Source organism: Scyliorhinus torazame, chromosome 4 (genome assembly GCF_047496885.1).
Source record: "Scyliorhinus torazame isolate Kashiwa2021f chromosome 4, sScyTor2.1, whole genome shotgun sequence".
Classification (NCBI taxonomy): Eukaryota; Metazoa; Chordata; class Chondrichthyes; order Carcharhiniformes; family Scyliorhinidae; genus Scyliorhinus; species Scyliorhinus torazame.
The window spans coordinates 214,003,664-214,022,006 of NC_092710.1; the positions used below are offsets into that span (position 1 = coordinate 214,003,664).

Sequence of the window (18,343 nt, forward strand, 5' to 3'; positions counted from 1 at the left end):
CTCACACTTTTTCATAATTTTGTCCACTCTCTAATCTATCCATGACTCTGTAACTTCCTGCTCCCATCTACCCAATTTACTGTGCCTCTTAACTTAATGACAGCTGAAAATTTGGATATACAACATTCCAGTACTTCATCCAATTTATTGTATTTATGAGGAAAACTAAGGCTGTAGTGCAGATCTCTAGTGAACACTACTTGTCACATCCCACCAGTCAAAGTATATCCCCTTGATTCCTACTTTCTATTTCCTACGTCCCAAGCAATTAGCAACCCACATCAAAAGGTCATATCCAATTAGATAGGCTATATGCTGCAGCCAGTAAGAATCAGGTAGGATGGTGTAACAGACAACAGTCAGTTACGTAATTAAAATTAAAAATTATCTTTGATCTATGCAAGGATTTACTAAGTTGCAAAGAACTAATGAGGATTAAAATAGATTAGAATTTTATCAGTATAGCATTCGTCAATGACACCACTACACGATTATACTTGCTAACAATAGCGTACACTGTGGAAATTGGATTAAAATTATTTGTATTTGAAATGCAGGAAACAGCAAGATATGACAACGAATATCTTTGAGGGCCTGATTCAAGGCTACATAATGCGTGAATGGAAACAGGAGAAAGAAAACTGTTCACTGAAACATCGAAACTAGGAGGATTGGCCTTTCGGCCCTTCGAGCCTGCTCCACCATTTAACATGATAATTTGCTGATCCTCTATCTCAGTGCCATATTCTCGCTTAACCCCCTACATCTTGATGCCATTAAAATCTTTTTTTAAATGATCACTTTCTTGAATACATTCAGTGACTAGGGCTCCATGGCCTTCTGTGGTAGAGAATTCCACAGGTTCACAACCTTGAAAGTGAAGAAATGTTTCCTCATCTCAGTCCTAAATGGTCTACCCCGTATCCTGAAACTGGTTTTAGATTCCCCAAGCAGGGAAACATCCTCCCTGCATCTAATCTGTCCAGCCCTGTTAGAAGTTTATATGTTTCAATCGGATCTTCCTTCATCCTTCTAAACTCTAGTGGGCACAATGGAACCAATCTTTCCTCCAAGGACAGTCTTGTCAACCCCAGTATCAGTCTAGTGAACCTTTGCTGCACTCCCTCTATGGCAGGCATATCCTTTCTTAGGTAGGGAGACCAAAACAGCACGCAATACTCCAGGTGTGGTCTCAACAGTCGGGGCCAAAGCACTGATCCCTGTAGGGTATCCCACTAGTCACTGCCTGCCATACGGAAAATGGCCCATTTATCCCCACTCTCTGTTTCCTGTCTATCAACCAATTCTTGATCCATGCTATCCCATGTGCTTTAATTGTGCCTATTAACCTCTGATAAGGTTATCAAAAGCCTTCTCAAAGTCAAAATATACCACCTCCACTAGTTCTCCCTTATCTATTCCACTTGTTACATCCTTTAAAAAAACTCCAGTAGATTTGTTAAGCATGATTTACCTTTCATAAACCCAACCCTTTGTCCAATCCTGTTAATGCTTCCCAAATGTTCTGTTATCACGTATTTTCTAATAGACTCTAGAATCTTCCCCACTACCGCTATCAGGCCAATTAGTCTGTAATTCTCCCTTTTTGCTCTCCCTTTCTTTTTAAAATAGTGGGATTACATTTACCACCCTCCAATCTGTAGGAACTGCTCCAGAGTCAATAGAATTTTGGAAGATGACCGCCAATGTATCCAATATGTTCAGGGCTACTTCCTTTAATAATATGTCTAAATATGATGGATATAAAGAACCTGTTGAGGTCAAGTACACATTTAGCACACAAAATGATAATTGACAAAAGTAACACAGAAATTCTAAAGCTAAATATAAAGTAAATAGTTTAATTTGTTTCTTGCACATTTTAGAACTTGTTCAGGATTAATGCTGGCCTGTATGAATAATTGTTATACATTATACAGATTACTGTTGTGATCTTGACTAATAGGGCACTGGACATGTTGCCGAATTAACTTTGTGCAAAGTGGTGGCAATACCACCTTGAATCATACAACTTAGAATGTTAAGTTATTCAGGGCTTTAAGAACATTATCCCCACAATATAATCAACACCACTAGTTCTCAAACTTTTCTTTGCAGATGATTTCTGCAAAAATTCAAGCCCCCATATACATTTTTAAAAGGCAGCATTAGCTCCTCCAATGAAAGGAATGCTATCACAGCAGAAGTATTTTTCATCAGGATGTAATTAATTTTCTAGCATCAATGAGAACAGTATAAATACCAGTGTCCAGTAAACACATGCAACCTCCTGCTTCACAGTTGGGCTCACTATCAACTAAAGACTAGATTGCAACCATAAGAATAAATACAAATAAAGAAAACATAAATAAATTAAATTGGCATCAAATGAGATGCTTAACGGTTTAAACGGAAACGTTGGGATAGTTACTGGCTCTTAAACATTTTGAGGTATATGGCTGTAAAGTAACACTAATATGCTGACAATAATTTTGAGGCTTTTGTAGAAAAATTTAAGACTCAGAATTACAGACTGTTCCGATGGAACTTGCTAATAAAGCCTTATAACTTAAAGATTGTTCATATATGTCCATGTATGTGTGGAATGAGCTGCCAGAGGGAGTGGTTGAGGCAGGGACATTGACAACGTTTAAAAGGCATTTGGACAGATACATGGGTAGGAAAGGTTTAGAGGGATATGGGCCAAATGCAGGCAAATGGGGTTAGCTTAGATGGGCTTTTTGGTTGGCATGGACCAGTTTGGGCCGAAGGGCCCGTCTCCGTGCCGTAGATTTTATGATTCTATGATAAACTAAAAATCAATTTTCACATTATATGCAATACCAATATTACAAAAGCAAACTTTGGTGCAAGTTTATCAAGTTAAACATCTGTGGTGAGATTAAGAACTTGGAAATAATGTCACAACATCATAAACCAAGAGAAGAATAATGACGAGAGTCCCTACTGGATAAATGAGCTAAAATGGAATTACCTTGCAGCCCTGAGCAAAGAATTACGATTAGCTGAATCATTTTTTCGATTTCCAGGCAGGTAATGTATGTTGTTTACATTTCTCCATATTATACTTGCAGTCTTAATTGTCATTGATTACAAATCAAATGTTAATGCTTTGTTATTCCTAACATAACTCATGCCCCTGTATTATGTACACTTCAGTTGCAGGACCCTCCTCTTTCTACAAGTTTTCAGTGATCTGAATGCCAGCTAACAGATTTTGTTGAAACTTAATCTATGACTTATGAAAGAATGCATTTTTGCCAGATGTGGTGTCTAACGTACATCTATAATTCAGCATTTATGCTAAAATGTTGTATCTACATTACATACGCTGGCTTTGCTAATCCAATAGACATCAATTCAGTAAAACTAGTTAGTTAAGGAATACAACTGGTCTCATGGGACATAAATATATCTAATGCATCCTTACTGTATAGTGCATGCTTGTAGATGAAGGCAATATTTTAAGCAGACAACGTAGAAAACAGTAATATCCAAAGCCATAGCCTACTCTTCAAATTCAGACAACAATCATAAATTACACTGACAATTTAGAACATTATTTAATTCCCATAAATATTAGTCTCGAATAAACATATTCGAGCAAACTTTGTCTTTATGTTATATAAGTTTTTCAATATGCTGTTTCAATGGGAATAATTTCTAATCTGTATTTACAGTGTATCCAGTGCTCTACAGTATCGTAATGCCCGGCATATATTACTGTTGAAACACATGGGAATTCATACACAAAGCTCAAGAACACAGTGTGCTGGCATCATTTGTTACATCTGAAACAGCATTGAAGGGTAATTTATTTTTTTATATAAACAAAGACAGATTTTTTAACAACCATTACCCATGAAACTGAGTAAGGCTGCCAATGTTAAGATTCTGTGAAGTGCTCTCATCAGGAACTGGAATAATTTATATATAGGATTTGGAGTGTCAACTGATATCGTAGCACAAATAAAACATGAGAAGTAATGTTTGAAATCGTGCCAACGTTTTCTGTCAGATCAGTTGAGATGCCCATTGTATTAATGAATCGCGATCACAAAGCACGAGTTTAATTACTTCAGCTTAATTGCAGGTGTGAACTTGAGGAAAAATTACAATCTTCTCAAACCAGCCGATAGTTACTATTTATCATAGTTCACCAAACATGAACCTATCTGCTGCTGAGACTGCTAGTCCTATCATATTAATCAGATAAGGACATCTCCAATCACTTTCTTGTATCACTCTCCACCACATTCCCCTTTCATCCCCAACCTGAAGTTCCTCTGAATCTTCTCCTGGAAAAAAAGCCATCCTCAATCCATTTACAACTGCACTTTTAAAATCCCAACTGTCTTGCCTTGGGCTTCTGTTCACCACTACACTTCGACAGCTACTGATTTGCTCAACCCCACATGACCCCCAACTTGTAGATACCCTAATCACCAACAAAACCATTTACTCTGTCTCGTCCTGGCATTTCCCTCCTCATCTCTGCTCCTTTACGGTCCAAGTGCTGCAGACTGAAAATAGTGTGGCAGACAGCTGGTAGAGCTAATTAGCTCCTTTGCCCCATCTCTCCATTCCACTAGCCCTCCAGGCCAAACTTCCTCAAAAGATCCTACCTGCCCTATTCCAAGCTCTAACCGCGCAATTTTCTTTAGTAGCTTTCCTATCTTCCTTCATCTCTGAGTTCATCGGAGCTCAGACCTCCCTTGATCTACTGATTACCTAACTTCTCCTCTTGGCCCCTGTGTTACCTGATATTGTTAACAATTTGCATCTCAGGTGTTCTACTTCTTTCAGTTAAGTCTGCTGTCATCAAAACGTCTGCTGTCATCGAAAAAAACTTTGATCCCATTGTCCTTGCAAAACTAATCCCATCTCCAGCTAACCTTTTCTCTCCAAAGTCCCATGGTGAGGTTCCAATTAACACCAACTGAAGCCAATCCCCATATCGTTAACGGGACGGATCTCTATTAATGGCCTCCTGTGATCGAACCGGCTCCCCACCGAGCGGTCACGCGGGCGCCCTTTAGCACACCTATTGAAAAACGTCAAGCTGGTGCAATGGCTGCTGTGATCGGAGGAAGTGAGTAGCCATCTTCAAAATTGGTCATGCAGCCCAGGAGCACTGGAGCTCGCGGGGGGGGGGGGGGGGGGGGGGGGGGGGGGGGGGAGCCTCAAGGGGGACCATGCCTTGTCGGGGGGAAGGGGGGAGATAGGCACTATCTGTGGAGGGTCGCCCCTGGGCTGGCGGTCAGTGGCTGCGGGTCAGGTCCAAACAGGCTGCTAAGGAATTGGCAATGTTATTTACACAACCATTTCACAGTTCTCAAATGGATTCCCATGGGTAGACATGCCATGTCACAGGTGAGTGTTACTGCCTAGCATCCCAATCAAACTGTAAGGCTTGGACACTGCCTGAACACTGGTGACATCAAGACCACAGAGGCAGCAGGCATCAATCAAATAGGCGGGAAACGCAAGGGAGGCTTGGGGGCTTAAGGGTCCCAAGGCAGAAGCTATAACTGATTGTCAGTCTCAGTAACCATCTTCAATTCCTTACAGATATCACATTATGGATGGTATCATGAACCCCCGTAGCAGTTGCCCTCACGGTGCTGGTGGAAGTCCAGGCGGCCAAATGCCGGAGAATGCAGTAGCAGCTCATGTGCAGGTGGCCACTGCTCACCCTGAGGACCTGGCAGCCCAACAGACTGGGGAGGGACCCAGAGGGGGAGGCCAGCGATGGCCCTTGATGTACAGGCTTCATTCGTCATTCGAGGAGATGTCAGACAGCATGTGCAGAAGCTCCGCCTCAATAGGGGGAAGTACGGTACCTGGGCCATGTCCTTGCGGACCTGGCACTTCGTGTAGGAGGCTACCCACCCCCGAGGACCACACCAAGAGGATCTGGCAGACAAGCGCAGGAAGGACCCTTGGGAGGAGCCAGTGGATGTAGGACAGGCGGCGAGGGTCAGGCATGAGGGACCAGGGAGGGCCTCATCCTCACCCGCTTCTCATAGGATGAGGCTTCGCCTATCATCACACCCCATCTCAACCTTTCCACCCATCCCCCCATCGAGCCACCTCCCCCACCCCCCAACACCCCCCACCCCCCAACTCATGCACACACCCCGACCATCCTGTTCTACCCTCCCAGGGTCTGTGTAACATCACTCCAGGGTGATGGGCCTGTGTCAGCATTATCAGCGGGCCAATATACAAGGCAGGAGGGTGATGATAACCCACTGTGAGGAAAGCTCTGGTGCTCCGCAATCTATGCCATAGTCTGACTCCTGTCTTTCTGCTCAAAGTGCTCACCCCATCACCTGGTATGCCTCGGGGGGCCCAGATGTAGGACCACTGTGCCCTGTGGAGAGGGGGGTGGGGGGGTGCTGGGGACAGGGGAGAGCAGAGGGCACTAGGCAGCGGGGGGTGCAGGCCAGCTGCAGTGCAGAATAACATGACAGATGCTTCACATGTCTCGGGTGTAATATATTTTAATTGTGTACAATTGAAACCCTAACTACTGTTGGTGCTGACGCCATCGCCCCCCCTCCCCTGTCCCTCCCCCCTCTCTCCCCCCGCCCCCCGCCCTCCGCAGTGATCCTCTATCTGTGTCCCCAGGATGCACATCAGAGGTGCAGCGGTGGAGGCAGCCTTCTGTGCCCTTTGGCCCCTCGTATGTGTTCTCAGGAGGGCCTGCGATCGGAGGGCCCCAGCCAACTTGCGGGCGAGGATGCCCTGCGCTGCCACTGATCCGCCCTCAGTCAGAAGGTATGGGGAAGCGGACTCAGGAGAGCTGGATACTGCCTCCGTTTCACTATTGAAATGCTCCTGCTCAGCCTCTGGTGCTCCCTCGTCCCGGACGGTGCCTGTAGGGCCCTGGGGGCCGCCTTGGGATGGAGGGGCAGCTGGAGTGAGCTCTAGAGTCCCTTGCGTCACCTGGCTGCACCATAGTTCCGACGCCCTCAGCGATGCTCCGCTGTGACTGGGCCACATTCTGGAGTTCCTAGGCAATTTCCACCTGAGTCTGGGACACGTTCCTCAACAACTGCGGCATGTAGAGGCTGGTTTAGCACAGTGGGCTGAACAGCTGGCTTGTAATGCAGAACAAGGCAGCAGCGCGGGTTCAATTCCCGTACCAGCCTCCCTTAACAGGCGACGGAATGTGGCGACGAGGGGCTTTTCACAGTAACTTCATTGAAGCCTACTTGTGACAATAAGCGATTCTTCTTATTATTATTATTTTGAGGCTATCAGCAATGGCTGTCACTGACGGAGCAACACCTTGGACACCACCACTCATGGTGCTGCCGTCGTGCTGCAGCTTTACATTGCGGTCGCCACCCTGGAAGTATTGGCCTCGGTGCCACACATTGCTGCCACCATTTCCTGCGTCCGTAGCCTTTGGGACTCCTCCAAACAGCTACGGACCCATTGGAATGTCGCGGACAGCCCCTCCTGAATTCACGTACACAGTAGTGTCTGTATCGGCTCTGGGATAATCTGGTCCAGAGGCTTAACATCTGACTGGTACCCAGCTGGGTCCTGGGATCCAGCAGACATCCGACTGCTGTCTCCCATGGATGTTCCTGCCTCCACCTGATGTGCATCAGCAACTGTGTGGTGCTCACCAAATTGTGCCCTAGAGGTCTTTCCACTAATGTTGCCCACCGAGGTGTGTGTCTCTGTGCTGATGGAAGGTGGGGATGACAGCTGTGACGTATCGTAGGTGCCATTCTCGGGTTTGGGGGGGGGGGGGAGGGGGGGAAAGAGAATGGAGGCAGGTGAGACCGATGTCAGGAGCCCCATGCCAACTCACCCGTGTGGTCCGGTGGTGGTTGTTGATCTTCTTATGGCACTGAATGGTGATCCTCCTGGTTCATCCTTGGGGGAACAGGGTTTTCCGTTGCGACTCCAACGCGTCCAAGAGTCGGGCTAGGTCAGCCAGGCGAATCAGCTGGCAGGACAGCCATTTCTGCCATGAAGCCCGTGCGGCATCATTACCAGTCCTAAATGACACTAGGTACTGGTCACGGTCTTGCTGGGAAGCACCCGGCAAGTCTCGCTCACTCCCGCAGTTGGTGCTTCTCTCGATAGGTCGCGCATAATATCTCCTTATGTGTCGGATTTTGTTTAATAGCACTTCTGAGAGGAATTTGGGATGTTTTCTTAAATTAAAGGTGCTTCACAAATATAAGGTGTTGTTCCAAAATCCTGCACAATGTCTTTGCTACCTGCTTCCAGGCACACTCCCTGCTGTTCTCTGGGAGGACATGCCCTGAATATAAAACTGCACAGCCCACACCAATCTAATGCCCACAGAAGCTGTTTTATGATTTCATGCTGAGTTTTCTTTCACTTGATTTCTGCCTAGTGCCTTTCCCGCTCCCTCAGCCAAGGCTAAAAAATATCTGAAATTCATTTTGGTTGTTTGTTAAAGCCAAAATAAATATTTATTCACATATGCAGGCACTTCCCTTTTAATGTGCAGATCCCTTAATTTGGACCTGCTGGTCAGAATTTCCACTTGTCCCATTGGACTTGCTCTCTGCTTTGGCAGTTATGCACACTAGCTGAATTGGAATGTCAAGGCAGTTAGTGGCACAGCTCCACAGGCACACTTTGCAGCATGAAAACCTCAAAATGTTCTGACCGCAGAATTTTAGTCCCAGAAAATCTTTTACTGTTCTTTCTTAACAAGTGCAATTTTTACAATGTGTCCCATAGGCTCTGCCACTGCTATCTGGCTGCTGCCTAAATATCATGCAAAACTGCACAAATTCCCCAATTCTCACAGAATGTGTACCTTAAATGACACAACAAAACATGGTTAGCCTCCTCAATTTTAATAGTACCCCTTGTTGCAAAGTCCAAATGCTTTGTAACCAAATGCAGATAATGCCAGATCTTGTCCACCCCACCCTATCCCCCAACCCCACCTAACCTGAACATCTTTGGACATTAAGGGATAATTTAGCGTGGCCAATCCAGCTAACCTGCATATTTTTGGACTATAGGAGGAAATTGAAGCACCTGGAGGAAACCCAAGCAGACACCACACAGTCACCCAAGGCCGGAATTGAACCCGGGTGCCTGGCGCTGTGATGCCACCCCATGTCGCCCTCTTTAATACAATCAACTCATACAATGTCCATACAATGTTTAACTATCTGATTGAATAAATCTATATTAAGGACATAATTTCACCCTATCCTGCATGAATATAATCTCTGTGAACAACAGAGTATAAGCATATTATTTTTTCATAAAATATCTACAGTGCAGGAGACCATTCGGCCCATTGAGTCTGCAGACTCTCTGAAAGTGCACCCTATCAACTCAACAGTGACCACAAGACAACCCATTCCTTCCTCACACTGGGTCTCACCTGATAGCAAAATGTCCAATTTGATTCTATTTTAGTGCATCTCTTAGGTAATTGAGAGATTTTTAGTTCAGTTTTTTTGTTTAAATGGAGAGGGAATGGACAATCACAGGAAGCTTTTTTTTTTAAGGGAGAGATAACCTGCAACCATCTGGTCCCACATCTTCCGCATCCCGACTCTACTGGGAACCCAAATACATTCACATCTAGACATGAAACTGCCAAAATAGCTATACGAGATGGCATTGCCAAATCGCCCTACTCTTCTTACTCCCAGCATAGTCAGAAGCATTGTTTATTGAAGCCCGCTTCACCATCTTTACATTGGTGCAATGGGCTTGAGAAATCTTCGACCCATTGCTTTCTTACTGTCTTGTATAAGCTTAGTCTTCATGAACAGACCAGTGGTGAGCCATCAGCAGCCTTCAACGACCTTCGTCAACTGTGGACTTAGGTCCAACATCCAGAAAGAAAGTGATGTACTGTTTCTCTTATGTTGCCACAAATCTGCCCTAAAATATGAAATAGATGGGTTCAACAGGACCAACAGTATAGAGTAAGTATAGTGAAGGTGGTCTGTAACACACAAGCTACAGTGTGAAACAACACTGACAGGACATAACAACAGGAGTTTATGATAGAGCAGAACAAGGTATCCTAAAATGGAGCCGAAATATTCACAGCCAGCCATGTAATAGTTAAAACCAACACTGACAATGACTGTAGGGAAGAGTGGTTTCACAAAGATGTCCATCATGATTCATGCCGTACATCTATTAAAACAGCGTCTGCAGGATACAATTACATTTTTAATAAAGAAATCTGATTTTTGAATTGCACAGCAGAAAAGAAGCCTGAGGCAACCTGCTTCATTCGGCTCACACGAGTGTCTCATAAAAATTCAGCTCCAATTACATTTGAATGAGACTCACCCAAGTGGCTGAAATGGCCACTTTTTTTGAGGGTGGAATAGAGGCCGCTTAGTCTTCTAACTGCAGTTCACACTAATTGGTATCTGAACAAGCAAAAACACTGCATTATCCATGGGCTACAATGAGATGGAGGCGGAAGATGAGTTAGGGAGGCAGAGGAAAGGGAAGTGAGTAACTAAGTGCAAAATTCAATTATTTTGTAGATAATGACACAAGCCTTCAGTTAGTCATATTCAGAGCAAAAGGTTGCTGGAACGACAGACCTGCAGCTGAACTGCAGTTGTATTTACGACAGAAAGTAAGGGCTGCGATTCTGTGTTGCGAGTCCGCCCCGCTACTGCTGCTAGCGAAGACGGACACTTCCGTGCTCAGCCAAATTCCCATTCACGGCAGCGGGACCGGAGAATCCCGCTGCCGTGAACAGTCAGCGAATCCAGCCCAAGAACCCATTGGGCTGAAGTTTTCTGACCCCCGTGGAAGTGGGTTTGGAGATAGGGGAGTGGGGATGGCTGTGCAGGGAAAGACCGGCTGCAGCGCTCCCCACTGCTATCCCACGGGATGGCTGCCCTGAGAATCAGCAGCCAATTCCTTGGAAGCAGGCAGGCAATGAAGCTAATTAATAATAATAATCTTTATTGTCACAAGTAGGCTTACATTAGCACTACAATGAAGTTACTGTGAAAAGCCCCTAGTCGCCTCATTCCGATGCCTGTTCGGGTACGCAGAGGGAGAATTCAGAACGTTCGATTCACCTAACAGCATGTCTTTCGGGACTTATGGAAGGAAACAGAAGGACCTGGAGGAAATCCACGCAGACACGGGGAGACCGTGCAGACTCCACAGACAGTGACCCAAGCCTGAATCAAACCTGGGACCCTGGCGTTGTGAAGCAACAGTGCTAACCACTGAGGGTGTTTTCCCCAAGATTACAACTTTCCCAGCATCTTCTGGGGCCCTACACTGTGTCAAGAGCCCAGTAACAGATCAGATTTGGTTTGGTAGTGAGAGGTCTGAGATTCAACTCAATTCAAGGCTTACATTTATTTGTCATCACTAATTCACAAAGGAGCTCCATCCTCAAGCAACAGGCATGCACTTTCAGCCACTTCATGGAGATTAATGTTTCCACTAATGCTTGCTCTGCTTAAATAGCTGCCATATCTTTCCCATGACACCGCTGCCAATCACACCGATGGCTGGAATCACACACACTGCAAGGGTAGTCAGCAGCCATCTGCACGGGCCATATTGTTTGAACCTCCCAATGCTGGAACCCTGACACGGTCCCTAATTGGACGGGCCTATCAGATCCAGCTTCTTAATTGTCCGCCTCTGGGAAGACTGCATCCAATCCAGATTTCATCCTGAATTCAGGATCAGCACACTAGCAACAAAATTCATCCTGTTGGTCACCCACCACATCGTTTTATCATAAAACTTGCACGCTTTGCTATATCGTCTTTAGTCTCCCAAGGAGAAATCTTACAACACTTCTCTTGCTTACTCAAAATGAAGTCAAATAAAATTGGAGAATATCTGAATTTAAAAAACAAATACCTACAAATTCTGTAAAATTTAAACCAAGAGAGCCCAGTTGTTTCTATTCTGTCCCCAAAGTGTGGCTTGACACCATGCATTTCTAAAAAAAACGTTGTATTTGCCTGGGATATCTGACTTTGTATCCTACATTATTTATCCAACACTCGTCGTTTTCCTTGGCAGTTCCCAGCATTTTACAATCACTCTGCAATCATCCCTGCAACTTTCTATTCCAATCAAAAGATAATTAAACATTTCAGTTGAAAGAACAAACACCCATAGACAACATTTTGAAGAGAAATGTTTCTCAGATCTTAACCTCTTTCTGAGGTTTGTTGATTTTAGACTTAGGCCTCCAACTGGCACTCAACATTCAGGGCAAATAATTTGTGCACATCTACATTAATATTCTTCTCACCACAAAGCCTAAAATGCAAATAAAGTCATAATTTTACAATTCTGCCTATAACACCTGATGTACATAGATAAGGAAGTCTATTTAGCACACCCCCAGGCTCTTCCTTTCCCATTGAAAATACCCTATTCCACATGGTAACTGCCCAAACCCTTTTTTTGATACAGACAAAAAAATAAACAGAAGCACTGCTTTTCATACCTCAAATTCTTTCACCTTTTCCATTGTAATTAACTGCCGTGATGTATGGGTTGTGAGAGACTGTTCACAATTACTGATAAGTTTCAGGCAAGGATGCTGGGGGATAACATCTTCAGTGTATCTGCAAGAAAAAGGAGAATAATTATGAAACATTTGTGAAAGGAATAGTTGCTGCCTAAACAGAAAAGTTCGAAGGCTCCGGTCAGCAATCGCCCCATGCCCTTAACCTCAATAGTCACTTGTATTTGAACACTTTCGCTGGGAGACTCAAATGAAGGACAGGTCAAAAACAAGGACATCCCAGAGGCACAAAGTATGGAATAATTTCCACAAGCTTCCCTTTCCTCAACAATAATCCAGCTTCTCTCATTCTGTCACTTCTGTAGTCAAAGCACAATAATGAGAATCCTCACTCCATCTTATTTCCCATATTTCTGTAATACTCAACTGCAGATTTACATATGCTGGTATACCAATATGTGTATGATCAGACTACAAGTTCAGATGTGGTCTGATTATATGGAGGGGATAAAAGATTTTAACATTCTATGTGTAACTACATGGTTATCATATAAAATAAGTAAAAGTAAGAAAACATTACACATTTTCAGAGTGAGAAAAATCTACCACTTGTAGCATGTTACAACTGATAGCTCCCAAGATATATGTATAAAACCCTTATGTCAAATTTCCTTTGTAGTTTTAATCCATCTTCCATCAGAAACACTAATGTCACACGAATGGGGTGATAAAGATGTAGCAGCGAAAGATTAGAAACTCACTAGTTTCATGACTACCATTTCCTTTAACATTTTTCTGAAACCATTAATGAAATATTGTAAAATGAAATCAGACTTATACAATTACTTGCCTCACTGATCTTTTGGATAGGATATAATAATCTAATAATCTTTTATTATTGTCACAGGTAGGCTTACATTAACACTGCAATGAAGTTGCTGTGAAAAGCCCCCAGTTGCCACAATCCAGAGCCTGTTCGGGCACACAGAGGGAGAATTCAGAATGTCCAACTCACTTAAAAAGCACATCTTTGGGGACTTGTGGGAGGAAACCGGAGTGCCCGGAGAAACCCACGCAGACACGGGGAGAATGTATAGACTCCGCACAGACAGTAACCCAAGCGGAAATCAAACCTGGGACCTGGTGCTGTGAAGCAACAGCGCTAATCACTGTGCTAAGTGGTGGTGTGGGTGAACAATCTGCAATATATTAATTCCTGATCACTATCTTGTGACTCCTGCTGGAAAGTGGACATCAGGTACCAAAACAATCAAGCTCGCTGCAATCTCAAGTGCAGCCAATAGCCAGCCAGAATTCACATTTGAAGTGACAAAGAATGGTTGATGCCTATGAAACCCTACCCGGGCGTAAGCCACCACCTACAGGAGAGAAAGGCACTCTGCTTGAGGGATAACCTACATGGAGGTACTGGAGTGGTGATTCAAGGAAATGTTCAATTGCTCTGTGTAAATACATCAATTCTGAAGTGCCATGGGGAATATGTTGATATTAAAGCTGTAACAAATAAATACAAGGTTTTGTAGTCGAGAATTTTCTAAACTTCCAAACAAATTTCCCAAGAATAACAAATCTTCAACCATTTGAATTTTGTGTTCCTTTGAAGCATTTTGTAAGTTTTTGGTAAAACACTAACCTAGAATAACCCAATTTAAAGAAAAAGCTCCTTTCATTATGGAGATGTACTGTCAAATTTGTTTTGTTTTACAGTTTCCTTTCAACTGCTTGGCCTGCTGTCAGATTTAATCCTGCCGTTTGTTCCACTGCAGCCAAGGGTAACCTAATGTGAAGTTAGTTATATTTGTTTAACTTTTATATTATAGTAACGTTGGCAGAATTAAACAGGAACAGTAGTCAAATATTCATCACCACCACAATCATAAAATGTTAAAGCCATTACATAGTGTGGTAAAAGTTGCAGAATCAGTTCAGGCCATAAAGGAAGGGAATTCAGTGTAAAGTTATGCTTAAATGGCGCAAGCTCTGGCAAGTCATAAGTTGAAAAATCTTTCCTTTAGGACCCCAAAGCATTTTAATATTAAATGTTGTAAGTATTTAATACATCATAAGGATACGCAACAGCATCATTTTGATATCAAAATTCGTCTGGATAAGTATTCTTGGTGTAAAGAAGCTGGTCAGAAACAGCCCATTTGTGTACCAGACAAGGCACCCATCCCATATTATTTTGTCAGGGCCAGTGCTAGGAGGTAAATCATGACTTGAAATGGGGGGCGGGGGGGGGGGGGGGGGGGGGGGGGGGGGGGGGCGGGGAGAAGAGAGAGAGAGAGAGAGAGAAACAAATAATCCACAGGACAGCGACCTACCTCACCCAACAAAGTGCAATACATTACATAATAGGGAGCTGCATTGATGATATCTACTGAGAATTCTGCAAATTAACATAGCCTGTCATCCTTGATTAAGGAGATCAGCCAGAGCCATTACAACAAAGTGAGATGGAAAACAAGAGACTAGATAAGATCCACTGCAAATATGATTTTTCTGTGTGTGTGTCTACGTAGAGTAACTGCCATTAGGACTTACACACTATAATCCCCAATAACCAGGACAGAAAGCAATCATCACAACCTTATGATTGACAAGATAAATATACTCAATGAAGCAGATGATCAGCTATTACACATAAAACACAGATTGTGAATCTAGAGTACAGATTGCCATACAAAGATGGCAATTTCCTCAATGTACTATTTGCAGAGAATTCATAAATACAATGATTTCACTACATATAGCGCACAGAAGACATCTTCCCTCTCAAGATCGTCGTGAACACATCAGTTCTCGTGGCTGTGAAACTGAATCTTCCTAGACTGCATTAAACCAAATAGATAGCATTAGAAGATCTGCAGCAGTTAATCAAATACAGGCTATGAAAATATTTTCAGAAATTTATACGGATTGCACTTACACAATGTAATCCAGCATTTTCCGATTTGACTGAATTATTGGTTTGTAGCATCCCCTGCTGGAACTATTTACCAAGTATGCAATTTTTCAGAGATGAACTAAAAGGTTCAATGTAATTATTATCCATGGTATTAGAAGCCTCAGTCAGCAGATAAAGCAAATCTGAAAATCCATACACCTAGCTCAAGTATAACATTTTGATGTTCTTATCTTCGTTAGGAAACATATTAAAAAATGGAAATAAACCCTAAATAGGTTCACCTTCATGGAGTGGAGGCTGAGAGAAAACGTAAGATGCAAATACAGAAATTGCTACCGATAGAATTAACAATCAAAAAAACCATGAAAGGGTTTCCTGGATTTTATACCTATAGTCACAATGTTGTGTGTGCTGTTTTGGGCACCACATTGTGAAAGAATATTAGATGGAGCCTTGGACAAAAGTGTAACATTGATTTGCTAGTTGATAATTAGGATGAAAGGATAGATTTGTAACAAAGCCACACAATGCCAATTATTCACAAGAGCAGAGAAGATTAACACATAGGACAGACTAACCGAAGCAAAGAGGAAAAGATACGGTGAGGATAAAGAAGCAAAGATTATTTCCTCTGCCAATGATTCAGTAACCAAGGGGCACAAATTTGTATCAGTATTTTCAGGGCTAGGGCTCTCCCAGTCTTTCATTACCTGAAGCACCACCTCCTTAAAAGTAGCACTATGAATGGATATCAGGCAGACATTGGCAGCTGGGGTAAGATTAAAAAAGAGAGTTCAGCAGGAACATATGATTGAATGGGATATATATTTTTAAGGGGCAATTTAGAGTGGCTAATCCACCTAGCCTGCACATCTTTGGGGAGAATGTGCAACCTCCACATGGACAGTGGCCCGGGACTTACCACTGCGCCACAGTGCCATCCTTGAATGGGATATATTTTGACTTTTAGGAACCAAGTAGCACAGCGTGCTAAACAAGCATCCAGGATTGAGGCCTGAAAATCAGACTATGAAGGCCAACAGCAGTTGCAGTGGAGAGTGGAGTGCAGCTGGTCCTTTTTGGTTCCAGATCACCTCACTTGCACAGCACCACACAGGCTCTGACTAGTTCAGACCTTAAATGGTAATCTGGGGCGAAATTCTCCGGAAACGGCGCGATGTCCGCCGACTGGCGCCCAAAACGGCGCAAATCAGACGGGCATCGCGCCGCCCCAAAGGTGCGGGATGCTCCGCATGTTTGGGGGCCGAGCCCCAAACTTGAGGGGCTAGGTCGGCGCCGGACGGATTTCCGCCCCGCCAGCTGGCGGAAAAGGCCTTTGGTGCCCCGCCAGCTGGCGCGGAAATGACATCTCCGGGCGGCGCATGCGCGGGAGCGTCAGCGGCCGCTGACAGCTTCCCACGCATGCGCAGTGGAGGGAGTCTCTTCTGCCTCCGCCATGGTGGAGACCGTGGCGGAGGCGGAAGGGAAAGAGTGCCCCCACGGCACAGGCCCGCCCGCGGATCGGTGGGCCCAGATCGCGGGCCAAGCCACCATGGGGGCACCCCCCGGGGCCAGATCGCCCCGCGCCCTCCCCAGGACCCCGGAGCCCGCCCGCGCCGCCTTGTCCCGCCGGTAAGGTAGGTGGTTTAATTTACGCCGGCGGGACAGGCATTTTAGCGGCGGGACTTCGGCCCATCCGGGCCGGAGAATCGCGCGGGGGGGGGCCCGCCAACCGGCGCGATTCCCGCCCCCGCCGAATCTCCGGTGCCGGAGACTTCGGCAACCGGCGGGGGCGGGATTCACGCCAGCCCCCGGCGATTCTCCGACCCGGCGGGGGGTCGGAGAATTTCGCCCCTGGATCCCAGATGAAAGGATCCACAATCTACATCTTAAACGAAGCCTATCCCTGAAATAGTAGTCACTTTTAACACCCTCCGCTGGATCATTTTCAAACTGCAGCAGGCCGGATGTGTTCCTAAAGGGGGGCGATACGATTGTCAATGCCATTTTGAGTGCTTTACAGTTAGCACTGGGTGAATGCTGTCCAAATCAGCCCCAATTTAATATGGCTTGGTTCAAATATGTGCTCAAACACTGCCCCCTGTTAGTGCTTCAGGTGACACTAACACGGAGGATTTACGTGCCAAAAATTAAAAAGACAATGACAATCATCTATTATTAATGTCTGCAGATATAGCAAGAATGAAATGAAGAAAGTTCATTTTAAGCCAAAATGTATACATAAATCTTGATCTATGAGTCTGACTATTTTTACATGTGGTTGAAGCGAAAGGCTGTGAAAGAATTTTCATGTAACACAAGATTGTTTTTGGAATTTGGGGTCTTCAAACCTTTTTTTTAAATAATAATCTTTATTGTCACAAGTAGGCTTACATTAACACTGCAATGAAGTTACTGTGAAAAGCCCCTAGTCGCCACACTGCGCTGCCTGTTCAGGTACACGGAGGGAGAATTCAGAATGCCCAATTCACCGAACAGCTCATCTTTCGGGACATGTGGGAGGAAACCTACGCAGACACAGGGAGAGCATGCAGACTCCGCACAGACCTTGACCCAAGCCAGGAATCGAACCTGGCACTGTGAAGCAACAGTGCTAACCACTGTGCTACCGTGCCTGTTATGCTTTGGCCACATTGCTTCAGCCAGAGAGTTCTTGATGATATTTCTTCATGCTGTAGCCCTGAGTCATATCATTCACAGGTACATTATGACCTGAAGCTTGTTATTTACAACTTCCTTGCGAACAAAATATTCCTGAAATAGATGAACAATTACAATTTCTAAAATGATAATCAGCAACATCTCAATAATACTCAGAGATTTAAATCTGATAGAAATAAAGACTCATGGAAAGTACAGTCCAATTT

The 18,343-nt window shown here is 44.3% G+C and overlaps 1 protein-coding gene across 1 annotated transcript in view; it reads right to left on the reverse strand.

Moving 5' to 3' along the window:
* The window catches only part of trmt11 (tRNA methyltransferase 11 homolog), a 156,901-nt gene that overhangs the window by 68,017 nt on the left and 70,541 nt on the right, over positions 1-18,343 (reverse strand). Inside the window, exon 12 of the mRNA XM_072499249.1 lies at positions 12,506-12,626. Within this exon, the coding sequence (XP_072355350.1) occupies positions 12,506-12,626 (121 nt within the window). The remainder of the gene's footprint in view (positions 1-12,505; positions 12,627-18,343) is intronic.